We start from the raw sequence: 26,262 nt of genomic DNA, 5'->3' as shown, positions 1-26,262 counted from the left end.
CCCAGATATAGGCCACCTTGCTGTCACCACCGGTCCACGTTTTCATATCAGGTGAAGAAATGGAAGCGAGCAAAATGATACATCAGACGACTGAGATCCACATTATATGTTATTTTGACAGGCCAGGCTCTATTTAAGTCACCTGTCAGCAACTGAAACTAAGGACATTTTCCTTGAAGATGGAAAACTCTGCGACATGGGGGAAAGAAACCCAACGCCGGTGCCTCCTTTTGCAGACTATGTCAATATACACACGATGGCCTTTTCAGTTGGCAAGACATATGATCTTCGCACATCTGCTGAATCCCTTGTCCCCGCCGCCACCACCACCGCCGCCCTCCTCCTCCTCTGAGGAGCCCTCGGGCTGCACTCCGCGCTCACCTCTGTGCCGCGAGGCAACCGCTGTGATGACATATAATATAAGGAGACCTAGACCTCAGAGAAAACAGCTCGCCGGTTCCAGCATCGGCAGTCTCTTTCTATTTTTATATGACTTGTGTGAAAAAAACAAAAATAAAAACAAAAAGAAGCGGGGGTGGGTGAGCTTGAGGACTCTTGAGCGCATGCAGCGCTCAAGAGTAAATAAGATGACTAAGATGACTTTTTTTTTTACAGCCTCGTTAACCTACCGCTGAGAGGATCCAGTGCATTCCGACCGCGTGGAGTCGGATAGAGTAACAATCATAAAAACGAATGCGAGCACATCTGCCCAACAGGAAGAAAAACGAAATAAATTCTTATTATTAGGTCATGTCTTGGTTATAATTCCTTGAGCACCTTGCTTTTTCTTTTTTTTTTTTTTTAATCACAAAAAATATCTCAACAAATGGACATGAACACGTTTGTTTCAGTAGATCAAAACATAGAGAGCAAATTGATTTAAAAGTAGGATAATTATCATGCTATATACATTACCACGAGAAGAAGAGTTGTCACCAGTAGCCTGCAAGTGCAGGGAAAGTGTTGATCCATCATGACGTTTGACAAAATGACAAGTGTTATCGGATCCCTCCAGTGAGCTGTATGCGTATATCCAGGAAGTGTGTTTGTGGCGTGTGTGTGCTTGTGTGCATATGTGTGTGCGTGTGTGTGCGCACGCGTGTGTGTGTGTGTGTGGGGGGGGAGGGGGGGGGTGCGTCTGAGCCTGGGGTGTGATGCTCCACTCTCTGGGTCCAGAGCGTCCTGTCTGCCTGCCTGCTTTCTCCTCTCTGACTTTCTCCCTCTCTTCCTTAGGAATAAGTTAAGGGGAGGGGAAGAGGAACGGGGTGTGTGTGTGTGTGCGTGTGTGCATGTGTGTGTGTGTGCGCTAGAGGTCCCTGCGTGAGGGGGAGTGGAGTAATCGGAGGGATCCAAACCCGTCAAGCAGTCAGGTCGAGCGCAACAGCAAATCAATAAATGGGCCTCAGCTAGTTCAAACAAGGAGCTGGCCAGCTGCAACTTCACAACTGTGTGTGTGTGTGTGTGTGTGTGTGTGTGTGTGTGTGTGTGTGTGTGTGTGTGTGTGTGTGTGTGTGTGTGTGTGTGTGTGTGTGTGCGTGCGCGCGCACACACACACACACACACACACACACTACAGAGACTCAGCACATTTGGGTAAGTGGCTATGGCCGAATTTAGCCCAAGGAGTGTTTTCCGGGCAAAGCTAATGCTTGGAATGGGTTCGGAATCATGAAAACCCCTTATATGACCCCTAGTTTGGCCATAGACCCCCTAGTTTGGCCTGCACTTGCCCAAATGTGCCCAAATGTGCTGACCTCATCACATTTGTAATGACTGCTATGGTCGTTTTTAGCCCAAGGAGTGTTTTTCGTGCAAAACTAATGCTTGGAATGGATTCAGAATCATGAAAACCTCCTAGTTTGACATGCTACTTATGCATAATGAAATTTAGAACATTTTGCCATATATTGGTTGTTGATGGTACCCCAACGTTCAGCAGCTGTCAAAAATTCCCCTAGGGTGGTTGACTATAAACCAATGTGAGATATGTTAGTAGACACCTTTACAAACACAAACACATTTCTGAAGAACATTCTTGGTAAGAAATGTATTCCCAGATTTGACATTATTCTGATAATATTCCCTGACTACACTGATTTCTCTCTCTCAGCCTCCTCCGATTCCTTCCGTTTCTATCTCTCTGTCTCAGTCCTGTCCATTTCTCTCCTCTCTCATAAATGTACTCACTTGCCTTATTTACTTACTCGTTAAGATGAAATGAGTAATGGGCTGTTCACGCAAAACACTATCACGATAACTGTAAAGATAAATGTTCTAACTCAAGTGGATAGCACAATCGACACAACAACTATAACGATGACAGCGGTTAATGATATACGTATATAGATAGTGCTTGGTGTGGACGGCCCTTTATGCCCACCTATAAACACTATTGCTTTACTTAAACCAGACAATGAACTGCCATAAAGGTTATGTTTTGCTATAATGACGCACTCTCCATCCATTATGGTGGTTACACAGAGCATCGAGACGTTTATAAACTTTATGAGACCTTATAATCGTTCATGAAAAATGATTATAATATAAAGTTGTCGAAGCGATCCGCAGTATGTTGTTCTTGTCGGTGTGCTTTGTCGCCCTCTACAGACAGGGAGGAGAGGAGAGCATGATGAGAGCCTGATAGCCAAGAGAGGGCCAGGTGTAGTTCATTGGAGGCTCGCGGCTTTTATACCGTCTGGTTTTGTTTTGTTAGTACTGCCATCCACTTTGAGTTATATTAAAGTACATTTATTTTATGTTTTCATTTCAAACCTGGAAGTGGAATAAAAATGGCATAAACCTTTTTGAGTTCAACCGTAACTTTTGGGACATTGCTCATTTCCCTTCATCATGTTTTGCTGCTCGGCACAAGTCAATGTGAAGAGGTACTCTCAATCAACCAACACGGGGACAAAAGGTCATGTTTCTCTCTCTCTCTAACGTTCGTCTGGTTTTGTTTCTCTCTCTATATTTATAACTTGTTCTGTTTCTCGGTCTCTCTCTCTACCTTTCTTCCGTTTTGTTTCAGTCTCTATACTTTGTCTCCTGTTTCTCTTTCTCTACCTTCTCTGACTTATTTTTTTTATCTCTTTCTCTGTCTCATTCGGTTTCTCTCAATCTTTCCGTTTCCTTCTTTTTCCCTCTTGTTTCTTTCCTCTCTCGTTCATTTATTAACTTTCTGTAATATAATAAGGTTTATATAAAAATATGTTAGATTCAATTAGTAATGGGGCTGTCCACACCAAGCACTATAACGTTCTAACTTAAGTGGATACCAGAGCCCACACCACAACTTCTACGGTGACAGTGCTATTGAATTTATTTGTATAGCGCTTTTCCAAACATAGTTACAAAGCACTTGTCTTATAGGTCTCAGATATGGCGTTTCAAAGCTTACAGGGCTGGACTGAAAAAGCCAGTGACAGTAGTTAATGATATACATAGTTATAGTGCTTGGTGTGGACGGCCCTTTATGCCCACCTATAAACACTATTGCTTTACTTAAACCAGACAACGAGCTCCCATAAAGAGGTTTAAGTTATGCTATAACCACACACGTTGTTGTTCATAAAACCTCATGCAATTGGGTAGAACAATTATAATACAACTTTGTACAGTCAACCTTTCAGAGCTCAGTGGGTACTAGAGCAGTCGCCTTCGGACCACAAGGTTCTGTGTATGAACCCGGGCACCGGGCAACTCAGCAAGCATATACGAGTAGCACAGCTTGGCTAAGTCGTGCAGTAAGTACTGGGAACAAAACTGATATATAGACACCCTCGTTCTCAACCTATACTGACAATAAGCCATTCCGAACTACTCCCTTAGTCAAACTACAGCATAATATGCGAGGAAATGCATCTTCGTCAGGTCATGATGACCAGGTCGCTTTTTTACTTGCACCCTGATAATGAAATAAGGGCTTAAACTGTCTGAGTTGCTCCTGTAAGCTGTCCTGCCTCTGAGACGCACCAGACTGGCCTGCCATAGGCTAGAGGCCTCTGAGACGCACCAGACTGGCCTGCCATAGGCTAGAGGCTGCCTCTGAGACGCACCAGACTGGCCTGCCATAGGCTAGAGGCCTCTGAGACGCACCAGACTGGCCTGCTATAGGCTAGAGGCTGCCTCTGAGACGCACCAGACTGGCCTGCCATAGGCTTGAGGCGTGGTTGGAACTCCCTTCTACAGTGTAATTATGCCTTATGAGTGTTGATAAAAGACATCATTAGCCTTTGTGTGCAGGTTCAAAACAACTCTTAAAACACATTGTGACTGCTTTATAATGCATTTCCAATGTAGCCGGGCTCTGCATTACTCTCATTTCTTTGTTTTTGAACCATGATTCTTTACTTCCCTGCTATTCTGGGTCTGGACGAGCTAACAGCCTCCACTGCCAGCAGCACTAGGAGTTCTTCTTTCTTTCAAATGTCAAACTCACTCTCCTACCATCAAACCGCAACAGACTTGGAAAACAGTAATGTCCATTGCTCCAATGAATACGGATATATACACAGAACCATGGAGAGATGTTGCGTCCCGAAGTGTAGCTAGCATGTATACAATGTTGTGGCATCGTTTATCATTTGCATGCACGTGTGCACACAATTAGAATCCCGTAAGTGTTAGTGCTCGCAAACAAACCAAACTATATTAAAAAAATATTCTTTTTATCACCCTTTAACCTTTCCTTTCTTTGTGACTCACTCTCTTTTCACTCTCTGTGACTGTCTTTCATCCCCCCCCCATCTCACTCTCTCTGAGTGGGTGTGGATGTGCTGAGTGTGTTTTGTTTGTTTGATATATTTTCTCTACGGAGAGTGCTTTTTCAAACTCTGTTTCTGTTTTGTTTTCAACATGCCTATTACAGGACAGTGGACAATCTAGAGAGACATGGGCTGTGGGAGGGGTCCTGTGTATGGTGGGGGAGCATGGGGAACTACTTCTCTCTTTTTAATATTTATTTCCGAAGTTTTAATGAAGCATGTGTAATGATGTGATTTGGTGCTGAGTTGCAGTAGTATTTAATAAAGGTACTTTTAAAATCAAATCTCAGCCAAATTCTGAAGACCCCTGCCTCCTCCCAAGACTCTCTCCCTCTCCCCCTCTCTCCCTCTCCCATCTCCCTCTCCCTCCCTCCATCTGCCGCCTCTGCTGAGATCTTTAAAAGGGGTCACACCCTGGAGCAGAACCTCATGCAAATCAGAGGACACACAGTCCAGCTCACAGCGCAGGGCCCGGCAATCTGGTTGGATTTCTCAGCCATGCAGCCCACTTTTCTTTTTCTCCATTCATTTATAGTTTAAAGGGGTGGGTGGTGGCGATGGAGGCCGAGAGGGGGTGGGAGGTGGGGGGGGTCCCCTACAGAAGCTTCAATGGAGCCTTTCATAACATCTGGCAGTTTGAGTCCCGAGAACATTCACACAGGGGGCGGGGGGAGTGGTGGTGGGGTGGCGAACAAGCCAGGTGTCCCCCAGAGGGACAATTCCTACGGTCCTATATAGCAAAAACAACCCCCGGTCTTTAGATGGATGGGTCTTGGCACGCGGAGGATTGCAGAGTAAATAGCGTGACAGCTTTAACGTTATTTGGGATGCCAAAATCGCAGTGTGAAATGCGAGGAAGAACTTACTGCCCATTGCTGGCTGAACTTAAAAAATATAGGTCGTGAAATGAGACCGAACGGATAAACTTGAACCCTTGAAAGAATGAGCGAGACAACCTTTCTTCCCAGGAAACGGCACTGATTATAAATGAGTGCCAGCACCTTGAATTAAAGATCTAGTGCCGTGATTTTTCCGTATTATGATTATACTAGGAAGATTTTTCAAAAAAAAAGGGTACAGAAAGTGTTAAAATTATGTTTTTATGTGGCCACACCCACCAGTTCATTAAGTATACTTGGTTTTCACCTTAGCACCACCCACCTGAACTTAAGCCTCGCCCACAGCTGTTGTTGTATGATAATGGGGGAGGGGTTAGGGTTATGATGTCACTAAAATGGTGTTATTGCGATTGGGCCTTTTGACTCAAAGGCTTTCAGCTTTCAGGAAGAAACCAAAAATACACAGGGAAGACATATTTGAATATTATAACCACACCTGGGGGTCTATTAGGGTAATGTTAACTCCATAGACACACGCAAAACAGAAGAAAGTACAAACATCACGGCACTCCATCTTTAAGTGACTCCAGTCCTAAACGAGGGTATCTGGAAATGAACTATCATAACCTGAGGTTAGGAACAACCCCTTATGCCCCTTCAGATAAAAAACGACTTCAAATCCAACTCCCAATCAAACACACCGAATCAGAAACCGCATATAATTGATCAATTAAGGCGAGGAGGAATGTGGTGAACTCCAGAGCAAATAGTCAGAAAGTCTAATCACAACATGGCAACGGATGTTTCTGCACACACACACACACACACACACACACACACACACACACACACACACACACACACACACACACACACACACACACACACACACACACACACACACACACACACACACACACACACACACACACACACACACACACACACACACACACACAGTACTAGTAAAATACTCCTATACAGCCAGGCTACAGGCTAAAGTGTGTGTGTGTGTTACGCGTACGTTATGCACACACATGCTTTGAAAAGCCTGGTGTATAGCCTGCATGGCCATTATGGTGCTTGGCCTACTGTATTTCACTCAGTATGGTAGAGGCACATGTTTCTCTACAATATCAATACGGGGGTAAGAATGGGGTAAGCAAGAATACATACAGTGTACACAACATCAGCATACACACTCTCTTTCTTTGTGCAAGAGGTGGATGCGCACGCACACATAAGGCTAAGGCTGTCCCCAAACATTCAAGGTTCGAATGTTCGCTCGTTAGGGTTGGCACTCGAATCTTAATTAATGGGCTTGAACCATTCGTTTTTTTTTTGTTTTTTTTTTTATTAAAACAAAAATATTATTTTTTTCCTTTTTTATTAACTCGAAAATATATCTTGGCGAGAATGCGATATGAGCATGTAAAAAAAAGTAGGTTTCTAGTGCATTCCTGTCAGAAGTTATGATTTTTTTATATCTCCTTGTTCTTCTGTCCCTCTCCAAAGTCTACCGTGCACAACTGCACATTAATTTGGTGATTGGCCTGCAGCTGAGGTGATTGACCTTTCTCACCTTGTTCTGTGAGAACAAAAGAGTTCCATTGAATGGAATGTCTGACGCGTCTCACTCACTCACACACACACACACACACACACTCACACACCCCAGCATGATCTCTGATAGAGGGAACCGTTCTTAGCAGCCATAATATATTAGCATCTATGCTCTCTAGCATCACATAGCCTATTGCTAAAAAGAAGTGAACTTTGATCATTGTTAAGCAAAACGGTCACAGGTTCTGCTTTTGCCCTGTGCCCACTTCAATGCGCTTCTACACAGGTGGAACAAATGAACGAGTGACAGCTAACGAGCAAGCTACGCTGTCGTCTGCCAGCAAGCTCGCAGATCAGCTGTTTTCGCGGAGCCACTTGACTGTGTGTGTGTGTGTGTGTGTGTGTGTGTGTGTGTGTGTGTGTGTGTGTGTGTGTGTGTGTGTGTTGGGAGAGACGAGAGAGATTGATAAAGAGCAGGGGAGACGCACTGCGCTCTTATCGAGACGGATATCTCAAAGGTTATTTTTTAAATTAATTAGAAACAAATGGTCCGGATGTTCGCTCGATTCCTGCCGAAGTTCGAGTCCTAAAAAAGGGCTAGGGTACAGCCTTAACACATGCACGCACGCGCTACACTACGCTACACTAAGCTTTCACAGACTGAGACAGAAAAACACACGTTCCTTAATCCACAACCTTCCGATGTTTGCTTTCAGAAGAGATCCTTTCTCACATTTTGGGAATGTATGCTCACATAAAATAAACTGTGGCATCAATGGCGTGGCCAGCACTTCAAACATAACAGTCAGGGAGGAAATTAATGTGGTGATTGACAGACGGTTTCCTACCACATGCTCTCAAAAGGACGTCTTTCTGACAGTTACAATAATGGATTTAGATCCAAGAAGGTGAGAGGAGCACACGAGCACTGTTGTAATGCATTGGTATTTTACTCAGACACACACATACACATGCATGTACGCCTGCTGTACGAGAGAATTTGATATGAACTAGGCCAAGGATATGTCATGAATGAGAATATGTACAAAATTGGAGCACAACAGACCGTTTGAAATAGCTTGTTAGAGTAACTGACAAGTAAGGAAAAATCACACCCGTGTGAAGTGAGTGGTGCAACTCTGTGTGGGGGTCCCCGGAAATTCCAAACCCAGGGTGCTGGCCCGGTTCCGGCAAGCTGCCCCGCGTCCGAAATGGTCGAGAAATGACCGAGTTACCGTGTGGGGGTCCCTGGGGGTCCCCGGGGGAGCCCCGGCACATCCAGCCCCCAGGAACGTGCCCAGTAAGGGGGCCGGCCCGGTTCCGGCAAGCCGCCCCACGTCAGAAATGGTTGAGAAATGATAAAAGAGTTATCATGCTCGGACAGAGCCAGACTCGGACGGACCCAGGCAGGCAGGCAGCCAGGGACGAACCCAGGGACACACATAGCTCCAGTCAGTAAGGGAGTGGTTGCACCACTCAAAAATGGATCATAGTAAGTAAGACCATAGTACAATTACTCTAACCTAAAATCCTTGCATACAGAACATACTTTATATTGTATTATTCAAATGAGGATTCAAAGGGACATTGAAAGGGACATGTGTTCTTGCTTACTGTAAATCGCTCTGGATTAAGAGCGTCTGCTAAATGCCTAAATTGTAAAATTGCAAACTGTAAGGGAAAATAAGTTAATTATTCTATTCTATTCCTCTCTGGACCAAAGAGAAGTTCAAAAAGACAAAAAACCTCAGAAAACAAGGGCAGTCATGAAGGATAAGAAGACCTTTCCAGGTTCCCTGTTGAGATGATTTATTTACTTAGGAAGCAAACGCCGGTGTCCAAGACGTAAAGGCCGAAACCCGGCGATAAACAGCATTGTTGGCACGCTGCATTATCCCCTCACGTAAAATGGTTTAAACATCCCTAATGGAAAAGGGATTGAGCCGTTTCCATGAGAGGAGATGTGAGCCATGAGATAATGACCACGATGTAGGAACTTCTACCGCAATCCTAACAAATTCCAGAATCAGATTACGGCTTATCCCCAAGGGCTTTTTATTCCCCCATCAACCATGAATTCTACTTCATGGTGATTTATTTATTTATATATTATATAGTATGTAGGGAACACCTTCAGCCACAGAATGCCGAAGGCATGGGGACATTGGGGAGAGAGTATGTTTTGCACTCCGTCCGTCCGTGTGTGTGTCCGTGTGTGTGTCCGTCCGTCCGTCTGTGAACAGCTAATCTCCGGCACCGTTAACCCGGTCGATGTCACATTTTGCACACACATTCCCTGGATGCCAACGATGAACCTCTGCCCCAGAATTCCCAGAACGGCCTGTTATAGCGCCACCAGGAGGCCGCTTTGTGCAAAACAAGTTTTTGGACAGTACACCTACAGATTTTGTCCAAAAATCACGCAAATTGGTACACGGTCTCTCTAGAGCCATTCAACGAAACGGGTCTTTCAGATTTTTCAGACTCCATCCTGATTGGCTAAGATTGGCTTCCAAAGTTTGCAGGAGTGCTCAGTTTCAAACAAAATGCTGCAAATCATGGACACATCGTGTGATTTCCGTGAAATTGTGCACGCACATTCCCACTAGGCCGAGGAAGAAATGCCACGTGAACATTTTCAACTCAGCCTCATGGTGGCGCTATAACTCGCCAAAAAGTGTTTTTACCTCTAACTGCACGGAGGCCAAGGAAAAACCTTTGCCTGGAATTTTTCACATCTGCTCTTTATAGCCACCAGGAGGCCGACATATGTAAAACACATTTTCTAATATTACTCCTTCAGATTTTATCCAAATTTCACGCAAATCGGCACACATGCTCTCCATAGTCATGTGATCAAGACGCGTTTGTTTGATTTCTCATAATCCACCTTCATTGCCTACGATTGGCTTTTAAACCTTTCAGGAGTAGCCCGCTTTGTACAAATTGCCACAATTACTCAACGCAGCGTCCGATTGCGGTGAAACTGTGCATGCATATTCCCACTATACTAGGCTGAGGAAGAAATGCCACTTGACAGTTTTCAAATCAGCCTCATGGTGGCGCTACAACAGGCCAAGCTGTGACACACACACACACACACACACACACACACACACACACACACACACACACACACACACACACACACACACACACACACACACACACACACACACACACACACACACACACACACACACACACACACACACACACACACACACTCTTTGTCCAAACATCACGCAAATTGGTACACGGTCTCTCTAGAGCCATTCAACGAAACGGGTCTTTCAGATTTCTCAGACTCCATCCTGATTGGCTAAGATTGGCTTCCAAAGTTCGCAGGAGTGCTCAGTTTCAAACAAATGCAAATCATGAAATATCGGACAGATCCATCTTGAACACATGACTATAGAGTTAGTGTGTAACGATTTGTGGGATTTTTTGTCATCCAGTGAGTGTGTGTGCAAAATTTGGCATCGACCGGGTTAACAGTGGCGGAGATTAGCTGTTCACAGACGGACGGACACACGGACAGCCGGACGGAGTGCAAAACATACTCTCTCCCCATGCCTTCGGCCCGGTGGAGACAATTACATGCCATAGGGGCTCCACGCGTGAATTCAGTTTGTGTCCGAGCATAGGCATGGTAACGCCCCGCCTGCCTGTGATTGGCCTACCGACACTATCCTCCGAGGTGGATATGCTGGATCATGATGCCTGGATAGTCTGATGCGAGGTTACTCCGTGGTGGGAAATAATACAAGTAGTATGGTATGATACAAGAGAATGCTAACTTATTCCGTTTGCTTTGATGGAATAATTGATTGAACATGCACGCCATAATGATTTGATTTGGGTCAGGGTGTGTTCTAAAATTAAGTGTTTGTGTTGTGTAATTTGTTTGTATGTGTAAACTTGAAACATTATTGTAGGCCAACTATAAAAATGTCTATTTTCCCTTCATCGTTATCCTTTTTAGTGTAATAGTATTAGTTTACTATAATTAGATTAATACACGATAATCAACACTAGTATCAAAGCAAACGGCATAAACAATAAGTTTGCCTCTTCTACAAAAATAAAACGTACAAGTTAGTTACAGTACAAGGCTGCATTCTGTTGCGCGTGTCAAACTGTCATTCTCTTGTAGCCTATTATTTATTTCTCAATCTCACCACGGAGTAACCTCGCGTCTCGGAGGACAGTCAAGACGGGCAGTGTCAGTAGACCAATCACAGGCAGGCGGGGCGTTACCATGCCTCAGCCATGCCTATGCTTGGACACAAACGGAATTCACGCGGGCTCCACATATCTTCAGCTGCTATCAGTGGAATACAATGACATTTTGGAGGGGAAATAGAAACGTCCCCGTGGTAAAAATAACACATAAATGTAAGGTGAGATTAAGCTTTAAACGGTTTGTCAAGGGTCACCAACAGGTCTTCCTGCAAGCAGCAGCGCAAAGCAACCGGTCCTCCTCCTATTCCTTTGTGGCGGACTAAAAGGTCAAATTAAAAGATTGCCATATCACAGGCTGACGACCTGAGTGAAGAGGCCCTGAGGTCTCAGAGGTGTCTTAGAGAGAGAAATGGGCCTAATGTTACCATGGGCCTACTGGACAGACATTAAGTTATTTAGGCCTGACGTCGACATTAAAAACATTTCTTCTAAATCCTGACAGTTTTCTGAAATACCTCATGTTTCTATATTAGTGGTGCTCAACATTTCATGTCAAGGACCCCAAAAAATTATATGCAATTGGTCACGGAACCCCCATCTGAAAATATGTTGTTCCAGGGACGCCCCCCGAAAGCAACGATTTGAGTAACCGAGTTCGCTCTGAAATAATATATTTTCAATATATTATTCGTTTTCACGATTTTTCAAAAATAGCAGACCTACAAGCTCGTAGCGCGGCACTCGGTGCCGCGCTACGAGCTTGTAGATCTGCTATTTTTCAATAGCTAAAGCATAACATAATGCTTAAAACACCAACAAGGGTTCCCGCCTAAAATGGGTTAAGTTATGTTCAAGAGCCCCGGCTCTATAGGCTCCCAGAAGGAGACTTAAATTGTTCAGGCTGGATAAATGGAATCCTCCCACCAACCCCCATAAACGGCGCATGAGCTCCGGGCGTGATTTACACCAAAGCCATTGTTTAAAAAGCTTTCCGGGCCTCTTTATAAAATGTTTTACCAGGATAGGAACTTTACGGCCTGCAGCTGAAAGTCAACCACAACTCCCCGCCCCCACTAAGACCGGAGGATTAAAATAATAATAAAAAAAAAAGATGTAATTCCCAGACAATCAAAAGTATATCCAATTTGACACAGATGGCAGGGAGAGGTGAACGGCAGACCATGCAGCAACCCGTGTAAGAATATGACAAAACAAAGCAAGTTTACCCTCTACAATAGTTGTGTTAATGGATTGCATTTTTTAGAAAAGACGGCAGCACGTAGTAAATACTCCTCATAAATTCCCTTTATTGTCTTTGATGAGGCCAAAATGGAGGGGATTAGGATATCAGAGTTACATTTAGATATTGCCTTATAACCACTTACAGAACACCGGCACGGGTCGCTCCAGTAGTTCAGACACTTGATCTCTCTTATCTTTTAATGACTTAAGTACTCTTCTTTCTCAAACATCCGCCCACACACCTTATCAATATTGTGATGTTGATCTTCCATCCAATTTGCTAACTCCCCTACTTGAGATGGAGAGGTGGTCCGTTCGAGTTGCTAAGCCAGGGAATCATGCTAGTGTTTGGTTTCAGACTGGGAGTCGCTGGTTATATGAACGCGATAGATTTATTGAGCCATAAACAAATGGAGGATACTGGATAAGAGTTGAAGAGGGTTGCATATATGAGGCCATCTGAGGCTAAATAGCACACTCTCAAGGGAAAGACAAATGCCAAATTGGCCCGTAATGGGCTCATATCCGCTGGCATATATGACAGAATGCACAGCTTAATTCCCCACTTTTTCTTTTTTTTCCCGGAGGAAGACATTTGTTCTGCTAGAATATTGGCCCCTGCTGGAGCGGTTGTCGTGCAACTGTAAACAAGATATTTTGTTTCCCAGCATTCTGACTCGTTGAGTCAAAGTAGGCTACAGTAAGGCCTTGTGAGCCTGCATGCTTTGATTTACCCACTGGATAAGGGATCATTACAGCAGTGGTTCTCAAACCTTCATGTCAAGGACCCCCAAATTGACACTAATTAGCCCGCGGACCCCCATTTGAAAAGATATGCCAGGGACCGGCTATGCCATTAGCCATGCAATGTTGACCATTCAAAAAGGGACATATTTAATATCAACTTCTTGTGCACGTCGACAGCAGACCATGAAGGACCTCAATTCTCAAATAATTTGTCATGTCGTTTTGGGGGTAATTTAAAATGACAAAGCTCCTGTCCCTCCAGCTTATGGGATGCAGCAGACATGCAACTTCGCCAACCAAGGTTAGATCACCCAAAATGTTATAAACATGACAACAAATTATAAGAGCCTAACACTGTCTGCACATATTCAACTTAGTCGAAAGCTTAAGTCAGTCCAAAACAAATACTTGAAGGAGAGTTGCTGAACAAGCATTCTGGGATTTTGGGTGATTTGATCAGGACATCCCAGCCAGAAGACAGTGTAGAGCTGACTGCAGATATAATCACAATTATTATTATTAGTAGTCAGTGGTGGAAAGTAACTAAGTACATTTACTTAAGTACTGTACTTAAGTACAATTTTGAGGTATTTGTACTTTACTTGAGTATTTCCAATTTCCAGTACTTTTACTTCTACTCCACTACATCTCAGAGCCAAAATTTGTAATTTTAAAATTAAAATTATTTGAAAACTTTAGTTACTAGTTACTTTGGAGATTTTAATATGTATACATACATTAACCACTTCAACCCTATACATTTTGGCCATTTGAAAATGCCACGCATTGTGACCTTGTAGATCGGCTATTTTCAATAGACTTTGTACACATTTTTAACTTGTGAAATGGGACATTCTGCATTATTATAGTACTTTTACTCTTAGTACTTTAAGTACAATTTGATGCCGATACTTTTGTACTTTTACTCAAGTACATTTTCAATTCCGTACTTTTTCCACCACTGTTAGTAGTATACGTGACACATTTGTAGTTTGTAATATATGATAATATAATAATATAAATAATTTAAAAAAAAGACTGATCCCACTTGACCAAGGCTCTAAAGCACCACATGGAGCCTAAGGGTAGCACGTAATTAAGAATCACCAGTGACATTTACAGCTTCCTGAACCTCGCTTCATAAGTTCTGAGTGCAGAGCGTTTTTCCCATGATAGCAGCATGTGTGTGCAGTGTAGTGCGGCTCATGTGTTTTAGCAGCTTTCTGGTGAATGCACAGGCAAAGTCCACCAGGGTCCCACTGAAACAACACTGTTCGCTGAACCCACGAACATATCCTCAACCACCATGGCCACCATGGCACTTTAATAGGGTATGACTTCCCCCCCTGTGGTCTTCATAGCGAGGGGACGTGCATAAATTAAGCCGTGTTCTGTACAGTCGCTTTGGCTCCTCCGCCATGGTGAGTTTGGGGGGGGGGAGGCTGAGAGCCTGGGACTCGTGTTAGGAATCGAGGCAGTGGACAATAAGCGCCACGGCTGATTTATGGACTCCCACCCACCTACCAGGCTTGAGCGAACCAATGTGCCTCAAGATGGAGACCATGTTGCGATTATACCTGGTTATCATTAATGCTGTCCTCCACGGATGAACGCAAGAAAGTAAGTGCATCAAGGTGCATGCACAGTGTGCACAATGCCCAATCTGGGGCCATCTTGTACTGTACGATCATGTGGTCACACTTTGAGACTTAAATAATTAGGATGTCCCGATCTCGCTTCCGATCCCGGCCGATACCTCAATTTCTGCGTTAGCCGATACCAAATACAGATACCAGTGTCGTGATCTTGTGTTGTGTTTACAGCTATCTAGCTATATATCTCGTGTTGTGTTTATAGCAGACTCCTCACTCAAATGTGCACTTGCAGTTTGGGCAACTCGAAAGCAAACTCCACATGCCCCAATATTGTATTTACCTGCCACAGTGTCAACCCCTTACCCCTGTGTCGGATCGGTGGTTAGGCATATATTCACTGATACCGATATGACTCGATATGACAAATAAGGGCCGATCCGATACTTTTCCCGAAACCGATACAGTATCTCTAATGTAATGATGCGATTACCCACCTTGTCAGATTGTGCAAATTCACACAGATATATGACCTATGTCTGCTGATCTATAGCAGCGCAATGTTTTGACCTTGATGGAAACAAAACAAAACGTGGACTGGAGTCAGTCTGTCCGGAGACAAGCAGATGGCGAGTGAAGCCTTGAGCCCTACAGCAGTGGCTCCCACACTTTTTCATGTCAAGGACCCCCAAATTGACACTAATTACCCCGCGGACCCCCCATTTGAAAAGATATGCCAGGGACCCCAAGAGAAGATTTTTACAGCTCTAGCAAAATCTGTTTCATTTCAAGGACCCCCAGCTTGACATGGATTAGTCTACGGACCCCCACTTAATGACATTTCTATCTCTGGGACCTCCAATTTATATTGTAAAATCTATGTTAATTTAACTCTGAGAGTGTACAAATGGAACCAAATGGACGCTACGGCTCCATTTGGTTCCATTTGTACACTCTGAGTTACAGACCCATAAGGGTGCACTTGGTTCCAAACTATAATTTAGCTGGGGACCCCCTGGAGCTCCGTCAAGGACCCCTGGGGGTCCCCGGACACCACTGCCCTACAGTATATCAAACCTGGCAACATTGCCATAGTAATTTCTCAAGTAAAATAAGTAGTATAGTTTCAAACTAGAGATGTTCCGATACTAAAGCAGTATCGGTATTGGCTGTCCGTATACTGCCTAAATGTTGGTATCGAGTATGCCAGTCTATGTCATTCCGATACCACGTAAATGATCACGTGAATGATGGATATTTAATGTACAGTAATCAATTATTTTGTATTGTTGAATGCTTCACTCGATGTTGCGCTGCTGTTTTATACTCTTAATGTACTGTTTGTATTATTGTTTTACTATAACTTGTGGCTGCACCTTAACAATTATTATTAATATTAATATTCTGACTAATAAAGTATTCAATCAATCAATCACAAACTGCCCCCGAGCACTCCCCTCGCATCTCTAAAAGCATGTGAGAGACGTTACTGTTCTCTGATTGTCTCACGGGGGACTCACTTAACCAATTTTGGGCGGGAACCCCTTTTGGTGTTAGCATTATGTTATCCTTTAGCTATTGAAAAATAGCAGATCTACAAGCTCGTAGCGCGCCACCGAGTGGCGCGCTACGAGCTTGTAGGTCTGCTATTTTTGAAACATAGCTTTTTCAGAAAACTGTCAGGATTTAGAAGACATTTATAGAATCGTTCCCAGGTCAAAATGGGTTAAGGGACATCTCTGGTATCGCCCTCAATGTCAAAAATGGAGTAGTGCAAGACAAGCTTGTATGGGGGGGGGGGGGGGATTGTGGAGTGCACGCTGTTTTAAACCGTACGGTTTGAGATGTTGGCTCTCATATTACCTGATTGATGCGACCCTGAACAATAACCCCATTCTACTGTGACTACTTTACTAGACTGTTCAGTCTGTTTCATAAATAAAGTGCCCCCACTGTTTTGGTACAGTATATATATCTTTATATCAGCCTGGGGGAATAAAAACATGTTTTGGTCCCCCCCCCCCCTATCCCTAGGTTGCCTATATGGGTTCTCTATTGCTCAGCTCATTGACCCTGAGCTGATCCAATTAGGTTCTGGTTTTACTAGACTGTGCGTGAGGAAGGGTCTCAGACGAGCAAGCCCCCTGGTCCCATTATGCTCCTCTGGCTGGCTTGATGCATTATGCAGGGCTTAATCCATTTTGACCACCTGAGATCAGATTCTAAAAATGTCTTCTACATCCTGACAGTTTTCTGAAAAAGCTATGTTTCTATGTCAGTGGTTCTTTGATTTTTCAAAAATAGCAGATCTACAAGCTCGTAGCGCGCCACTCGGTGGCGCGCTATGAGCTTGTAGATCTGCTATTTTTCAATAGCTAAAGGATAACAATGCTAACACCAAAAGGGTTCCCGCCCCAAAAAATCCCAAGACTGAAAATATTTTTTTTTGCAAATCTGCAGTTCTGCACTGATTAAATGACCCCTATGAAATCCTCAGGACTGAAATCAGATGATCTTTTGCAAATCTGCACCGATCTCATTAAATGACCCCTATGAAATCTTCAGGACTGAAATCAGATGATCTTTTGCAAATCTGCACTGATCTCATTAAATGACCCCTATGAAATCCTCAGGACTGAAATCAGTCCCCAGGACTGAGAATTTTAAGCCCTGCATTATGTCACTGGATAGAAGCCACTGCCTTCGGGAATGTCGGGTCTGTCCTCCTCATAACCCTCTAAGGCGTCGGTATAGCGCCACAAAGGCGACCCCCAAAAAAGGGGCACCAGTCTCCCCACACAAACTCAGTCTAATTTCCAGTGTTTCTAACTTCGGGGCTAATTTTGGATGAAGTAAATTGGGAAACCAAAACAAATTAGCCCGGCCAGACAGGATGATGTTTTTTTTTTCTTGGGGGGGAGGAAGGGGATGCTTGTCCAATGTGAACGGCCCCAGATCCGGCTCAGGGGATGTCTTCTGTTAGGTTTCAACAGAGATCGGAACAGATCAGATCTGCTATAGCGCCAAACATAGTCCACTTGGGTACAGACACACTGGAATGTACTGTATAGGGTGGACGAAAATATATATGTATACAAAACATGTTTATTTATGAAAGTGTCAAATATCATTAGTATCAGTAGATTAAAAAGAAAGTGGAATGTTTTCTCGTGTCACTCTCGTAGGGACTGCCACACACACACACACACACACACACACACACACACACACACACACACACACACACACACACACACACACACACACACACACACACACACACACACACACACACACACACACACACACACACACACAACTGCTACTGTAGGCCTATAAAGAAAAGGAAAAAAGAAAAAAGCAGAGAAACGTGTAGAAAGTGCTGTGTCTGTGCAGCATTTCCCGTTTCATACTGTTATGTGTCAGCGTGTCTGTCTGAGACTTGAAATGCAACGTGTTAACTGTTAACGACCTACAGTATGACAGGTGTGTGGGTGGCTGGGGGTCAGTGACCTTCACTCATTGCCAAGACCGAGACAAAAAAGTGATCACGACTGCTAAAATAGACCAGCGTCTAATAACGTTTGAAGACAATTCTTAACATCAATATGAATTTATTTTAATGTATTCTATGAGATAACACAATGTAAGTTATCAATTATCAAAAATGTTACCTACACATTTAATTTTGTAATAGTGGAATGGGATTTGTGTCCCAAAAAAAATCACACCCGTGTGAAATGAGGGGCGCTCTTGTCATCGTACATCAATTTATGTTAGCGGACATTTGACATTGCTATAAGGTAAATAAGGTGGTCCCTTATTGGTCAAGCGCAACATGCTATTGGTTAGCCGATCTGCTCGGATATGACGTAACTTTTCCCTTCAATGTCAATGGCGTTTAATGTTTTGATATGTCATATTTAGCGGAATTATCAGCTCATCATGCATCATCTCATACTGGCCAATCAGAATGCCTGTTGCCTGTGATTGGTTAGCTGATTTGCTCGTTTATGTAAATCTTCCCTTCAATGTCAATGGCGTTTAATGTTTTGATGTTTAATTTACCTTCATATTTAGCGGAATTCTGACGCAATTTCTCCGTTCATTGTCAATGGCAAATATTGAGACGTGTGGGGACAAGATTTAGCGGACAATTTTGACCTGAATTCCCCTTTCATTGTCAATGGCAAAATCTTGAGATGTGTGAGGACAAAAGCTGTTCATAGAAAAAGAAATCACACCCGTGTGAACTGAGCGGTGCAACAGTGACGTCACACACTAACCATAGCAACCATGCTCCTTTTTTGAGTGGACAGGTACACGAACATACAGACAAAGCTGGTTGTTGGAGTGGTTTGCACCACTCAACAACCATTACAATCCCAAGCATATGGGAAAATACTGCACCAAGAATTACAATTTAAACCAGATCTCAGACCATTGATTGACTGATTGATTTATTGATTGATTTATTGAGTTGTACAGCAGCACGGTTTGATTGGTAAAAGGATAACACTAGGGGCTTGTTTCCATTGTGGTCCTGTGTATTCAATTATTACATTGTTAATTTTCTTAAACTCTAAAAAAAAGTATTCACTCCATTTAGACATTTATCAACTGTGCTCAGGATGGACAAGCTTGACACGTTGTGACTGTGGAGTTTCATGAATATCCGTTTTAAGTGAATACTACTACTCTGAGGACAACCGAGTCAAAATGGTATCTGTTTATTGCTAAGATGACACGACTTGTTAACCCATTTTGGGCGGGACCCCTTTTGGTGTTTTAAACATTATGTTATAATTTAGCTATTGAAAAATAGCAGATCTACAAGCTCATAGCGCGCCACCGAGTGGCGCGCTATGAGCTTGTAGGTCTGCTATTTTTGAAAAATCGTGAAAATATTTTTCAGAAAACTGGAGGATTTAGAAGAATTTTTTTAAATTTCGAGGTCAGGCCTAAATGGGTTAAGAACAGTGATGCTCAAAGCAACAACCCCCCCCCCACATTCTGAACATACAGTATGGACACAAAACAGAGCCAACATCTTCGTGAAGAGAAAAAGACACGACGGAACAACCGACGCCAAAACCCACCTGGTTTGTTTCAGCAGCTTATTATTCATGATGTGTGAGTGTTGAGTATTTACACTCTCGAGTTTGTTGAAGTTTTTCTACTCGTGAAGAGACGTATCCGATCTCCTGTACACTACCCACGGCTAAGGTTACCGTTTTTAACCCGTTTAAACCTGACGACGATTCTACAAAATGTCTTGTTTTCAAATGAAAAACCCTCTGTTTCTATGTCAGTCGTTCTCAAACATTTTCATGTCAAGGACCCCCAAAAATATATGTAATTGGCCGCCGACCCCCCATCTGAAAATATGTCGTTCCAGTGACCACCCAGAAGCAAAGATTTGAGTTAAAAACGCTCGCTCTGAAAGAATATATTCAAACATCTGGGCCACATTTTCACGATTTTTCAAAAATAGCAGACCTACAAGCTCGTAGCGCGGCACTCGGTGCCGCGCTACGAGCTTGTAGATCTGCCATTTTTCAATAGCTAAAGTATATGCTTTAAACACCAAAAGGGGGTTCCCGTTTTGAACGGGTTAACCCCCCGAAATTGAGTCACATCTGTAACATATGTTTCCCATTGCCGAGAATGTAGTGCGTGTTGTCTTTGGCTCCGGGACAATCGAGGAAAGTGATAGTAATATGATAGAGGTGGTCAATGGAGGCTTTAACTCTTTGGAGCTTCTTCCGAAAGCAGACACTTTTCACTTGGTTATAATAATGACGCAATAACTAAAGAGAGTTAAGGAGAATGTATGCAGTTCAGCTCCTTGTCGTGACCTGTACCTGACCTGAAATATGGAAATTATGAACACCAAGTTCATAATTTTACCATAATTGGTGGAATAATGACACTGTGGAAGAAATTATATGGTTTGCTAATATGTAACCTTTAAATTGTACCATCACTTATGATACTTGATGATGCATTGTTGTGATATTTAATAGCTTGTAAGCGCCTAGATGTCTACTAGACCTAATAGATATAACTATATAACTATATATAATTACCATACCACTGACATGAGTGTTATTGTACTCCTCTATCTTCTCCATATCATGAACATAAAGCATAAACTAAACTCGACTCCTATTTGCCCTCATCGATTATGGATTGATCCAGAATAACACCTACTGTATAGCATATTGTTCTTCTTCAGTAAGACAAAAATATATTGCTTATATTTAACCCATTGAGACCACATTCTACAAAATGTCTTCCAGAAGCAAAGATTTGAGTAAAAAAAAACTTTCGCTGGGAAAGAATATATATATATATATATATTCAAAGATTTGCGCCACATTTTCAAACTTAAACATTTTTTTTTTCCAACGGCTAAAGTTGAAAATATTGGTTAAACACTGAAGCGACACAGATGCGTTTCCCCGTCCTAAATGTGGGTAATAAATAACACTCTCATAATAACAACTTTGTATATGCTAACTCTTTAACTCATGGCATAATGTCCTCCTACAGAAGACTTGTATATGCTAACTCTTTAACTCATGGCATAATCCTATAGTCCTCCTACAGAAGACTTCAAATTAAAGGCAGTAGGAAAAGGACTGGTTGTTCTCTGAGTGACCATGAGGTGCTGCCCCAATTCATACATCAGCTTCGTCTTTGTTTTAACCCATTTAGACTTGAGCTCCATTCTACAAAATGTCTTCTAAATCCTGACAGTTTTCTGAAAAAAACCCATGTTTCTATGTCAGTGGTGCTCAACTTTTTCATGTCAAGGACCCCCAAAAATTATATGTATTTGGCCTCCGACCCCCATGTCAAAATATGTTGTTCCAGGGACCCTCCCAGAAGCAAAGATTTGAGTTAAAAACTTTCGCTCTGAAAGAATATATATCCAAAGATTTGCGCCACGCATTTTCACGATTTTAAAAAAAATAGCAGACCTACAAGCTCGTAGCGCGGCACTCGGTGCCGCGCTACGAGCTTGTAGATCTGCTATTTTTCAATAGCTAAAGCATAACATAACGCTTTAAAACGCCAAAAGGTGGTTCCCGCCCAGAATGGGTTAAATGAGAATCCCAGTGCAAGAGTGACTTTGACGTGTGTGTTTAGTGTCGGAACGCAGCAGCCTTTCAGCAACCTGATGAATCCGTCTGGCAAACGTGCTCTGCTAAAGCCATCGATGACCATTCATCACACACACACACACACACACACACACACACACACACACACACACACACACACACACACACACACACACACACACACACACACACACACACACACACACACACACACACACACACACACACACACACACACACACACACACACACACACACACACACACACACACACACACACACACACACAGCATTGAAGAGTCAAATCATTACGATGAGGGACAATTTGAAGCTGCAATTCAAAACTTGTATGGCCTATACCCAGGATTCGAATACTATATAAGAGACCATATTTCTATTGCTCATGTAACATGTAACTTATGAGGTTAATCCCCACTTGAACTGGGGAGATGTTGAGCGTATGTATGAGCTTCAGGCAGTACTACTACTGCCTGTCAACCAGTACGTGTCCAACCCGACACCATGGTCTTAACCCATTTTAGACGTGACTTCGAAATTTAGAAAATGTCTTCTAAATCATGACAGTTTTCTGAAACCCCTGTTTCTATAATCAGTGGCTCTCAATATTTCATGTCAAGGACCCCAGAAACTATTATGTAATCGGCCACCGACCACCACCTGAAAATATGTTGTTCCAGGGACCCCCCCCCCCCCCCCCCCAGAAGCAACGATTTGACTTAAAACGCTCGCTCTGAAAGAAGATATGTTCAATGATTTGCGCCACATTTTCACGATTTTCTCAAAAATAACAGACCTACAAGCTCTGCCGCGCTACGAGCTTGTAGATCTGCTATTTTTCAATAGCTAAAGTATAACATAATGCTTTAAAACACCAAAAGGTGTTCCCGCCCAAAATGGGTTAATGTCTCAATAGAAGTCTACGTATATATAGGGAGACCACCTACCACGGCAGACACTCTAGTGATATTGCATTAACATACTGTACCATATAGACTGGTTTAAGTTACATTGTATTCGTCAAAAATAAAGCATGCAGATTTAAGTGATGAATGGTGATTCTGAATCGCAGTAGGTCACGTACAGTCGAGCCACACCTCTGAACCAAGCGCTCTACAACATTGACTTGGACATGGTGGTGGTAGTGCGGCCGCTGACAGGCCCCCCCAAGCCTTCACACATCAACACCTCAACCGGACTTTGTCCTGCAGCACTCGGATTCACAGAGAGGAAACAATCTATCTAGTCTAGTCTGTCATGTTGGTACTAAAATAATTTGTCCGTATGCTTCTAGAATCAGCTCGTGCAAAGTGGAGACAAAGAATTTTCCATTATTTCTGTACAAAATGCACACGTTTCTTTGGTAGATCAACAATGTTAATCTTAGTTAAATAAATGAGAAAATGTACAGTGCCCCTAGTGGTTCCAATATCCTGTGTTAGTGTGGGATTCCTGGTATTTGGAGATGAAACACAAAGGGAGTAGACAGCAAAAGCCAGGCTCTATCTAATCGGTTCAACCAGATACAGTACAGTAGTTTCTTGCACTGCTCCTCGACTTCAAATGAAGATCTTTGGCGGAAATTTACATGATTGTCAGTCAGGCATTCTGTAACCACCACCCCTCTTTCAAGTTAAAAAACGGTGTTGCGCCCAATGCAAAAAACGAAATCTAAATACAGTACTAGTTTACATATCTCTGCTGTCGGGAGGAAAGCTCATAACTCATAACTCGAAATATACATTTTTCATGAAATTAAGAATATATTTATATTTTTAAAACAAAGCAATACAGCCTCATCAAAGTTGGTGTTGTAACTTTATATATTGTCAATTACTTCCATGAGAGGGGGAGAGGTGGTGGAGTTAGTTGCTTTAGCAAACATTTTGAGGGTCCAATGGAGTTAAGAGGTTTTGTCCAAAGCACCTTTTACTACTTTCCATTGGTTCAATATTTTCGAAACAACACACAGACGTAAAGGCTGTTCAATAGCACTGATTTATGCCCCAACAAAAACCTCAAAAATGGAGTTATGAGGTTTCCTCCCAACAGCAACACTTTATATGAAATATAGCAATAGAAAAAGCAAAAGGATTGAATGATGATTTAACGTCTCTCTGTCTTCCGCACACGCCTGAAAAGAATTATGAGAGTAAGAAGACAGAGACAGTGAGACAACGAAAGAACTATATATATATGATCTCAAGAGATACAGAGGAGTGAGACAGACAGACACCGTCTCAGACGCAGCAGGCAAACGAGAACGATATACATGCCAGAGCACATTCATGCTTGCATGTGAACATGCAATTGGAATTTGGACTAGACGTCGTGCACACACCCACGTCACAGCCACACAAGAGACAAGACTTCTCTTTATCTCCCGTTTCAAAACGGTGTCGCTTAAATTCCACACGGCTGTCACTCTGTCACCCTGACAACACGTGTTGTTTTATCTCCCCAACATATCCGTCCACATGATCTCTTTTTAGGGAAGTTGTCTTTATACAACGCAGTTTCGGGAGAAGAGACCTCCTTCCGCTCGACCTTAACCACTCCCCCCTCCTTATCAATCACTCCTCCTTCCTTATCAAACTCACCTGCCTTCCATTATCTCCTGGCCAATCCTGCCACAATCACCACAGTATAAATACACCTGTGCACCGTCAACTACCTGTTCTCACTGCATACGTGATCGAGAACAAACAACCGTCTTCGTTTTCCGACACCGAAGTGACAAGTCCTCAGCAATCCTCAGCGATCAATCAACACGTAAGCGTCACTCTTTGACAGTCGTCACTGACTCATTCAGCTCAATCCGTGTTCGTTAAACTCCTCAGTCACTCATTTGTTTGTAAACAATCTCACCACCATTGTCTGTGTTCCCACGAACACCCGAAGCGCCGCTTAACAGCGGCGCGGGCCGTCTCCCTGTTTCCATCTCTCGCTCCGTCCTACAAATAAAGAGAGAGGGAGAAACTAAACCACCACGGCATCAGCGCCGCGGCTATCTCTCTATACTATACTATATATATATATAGCTACTCCTATATATTATATACCCTCCGTGGACTAGATATAGAGTAAGAATATAGAGTATAAGTGATTAATTGATACTGATCGACTATATACTCAGATATTTATATATATATATACATACTCATCGTGAACTGGATATAGAGTGATTAATTAATCTACTTTATATATATATATATAGATATCTCCATATATTACACTGATTGTGGACTATATATATATAAGTGATTAATTGAGCCCCATCTACTCTATACATATATATATATAGATATCTCCATATATTATATTGATTGTGGACTATATATAAGTGATTCATTAAGACCGATCACTATATATATATATACATATAGATATCTCCACATATTATACTAATTGTGGACTATATATAAGTGATTCATTAAGACCGATCACTATATATACATAGATATTCTATATAGTCATATCCACAATGGATGCACGCCACCAGCTGGAGCTCTACGCTTCCGACAGCGAGGAGCTCTTCTCCAACGCAAGCCCTAGCCGTGCCTCCACCTCCCTTGTCCCGGACACTGACATGTCGGGCTCCCGCTCCGAGCGTTCCGTCCCGCCGGCTCAGCCAGGCAGACAACCTGACAGCAGCAGCCGCACTCCGTCCTCCTCCTCTCGGTCCTCCCGCTCCTCCACCCCGGTCGCCGCCAGCCTCGGCTCACCCCAGCCGTCAGTTGCCGACCGGACGGTGGCCGGCCTCCAGCGCCTCCTCACGGCCAGAGGTATACCATTCTCGCGCACTGACCGAAAGGCGGCACTATTCGCTGCATGGCTGGCTACCTCATCAGGCCGTCCCGGACGCGACGCGGCCCCGCCCACCCGGGCCACGCCTCCCGCCATCTCCGCCCACCAGCACCAACAGGCAAGTGCCCGGCCCACTTCCCTCCTCCCCCCCTCCCCCCCATCCCCCCCCCACAAGCACGCTGGCAGGTGTGGCAATGCACCACACTGGTGGTCGCGGCAACGCGTCACACGGATGGTCGCGGCGTCGCACCTCGCCCACTTCCAACCTCCCCCCTCCCCCCCCCCTCCCTCCCCTCCCTTCCCTACGAGCACGCTGGCAGGTGCGCCAACGCGCCACGCTGACTATCGCGGCAACGCGTCAAGTCGGCGGTCGCGG

At 43.5% G+C, this 26,262-nt stretch overlaps 1 protein-coding gene across 1 annotated transcript in view; it reads right to left on the bottom strand.

Annotated features, from left to right (window-relative positions):
* Window positions 1–14,903, bottom strand: part of LOC306914317 (ADAMTS-like protein 1) — a gene marked incomplete at its 5' end in the record, with an annotated part of 72,030 nt that extends 57,127 nt beyond the window's left edge. The window contains 2 exons of the mRNA XM_079491314.1: window positions 295–402; window positions 14,864–14,903. Coding sequence (XP_079347440.1) covers window positions 295–402; window positions 14,864–14,903 — 148 coding nt within the window. The remainder of the gene's footprint in view (window positions 1–294; window positions 403–14,863) is intronic.
* Between the last annotated feature and the right edge of the window lie 11,359 nt (window positions 14,904–26,262).

This window comes from Electrona antarctica, assembly GCF_951216825.1.
Source record: "Electrona antarctica genome assembly, chromosome: 21".
Classification (NCBI taxonomy): Eukaryota; Metazoa; Chordata; class Actinopteri; order Myctophiformes; family Myctophidae; genus Electrona; species Electrona antarctica.
This window is presented reverse-complemented; position numbering and strand designations above follow the sequence as displayed.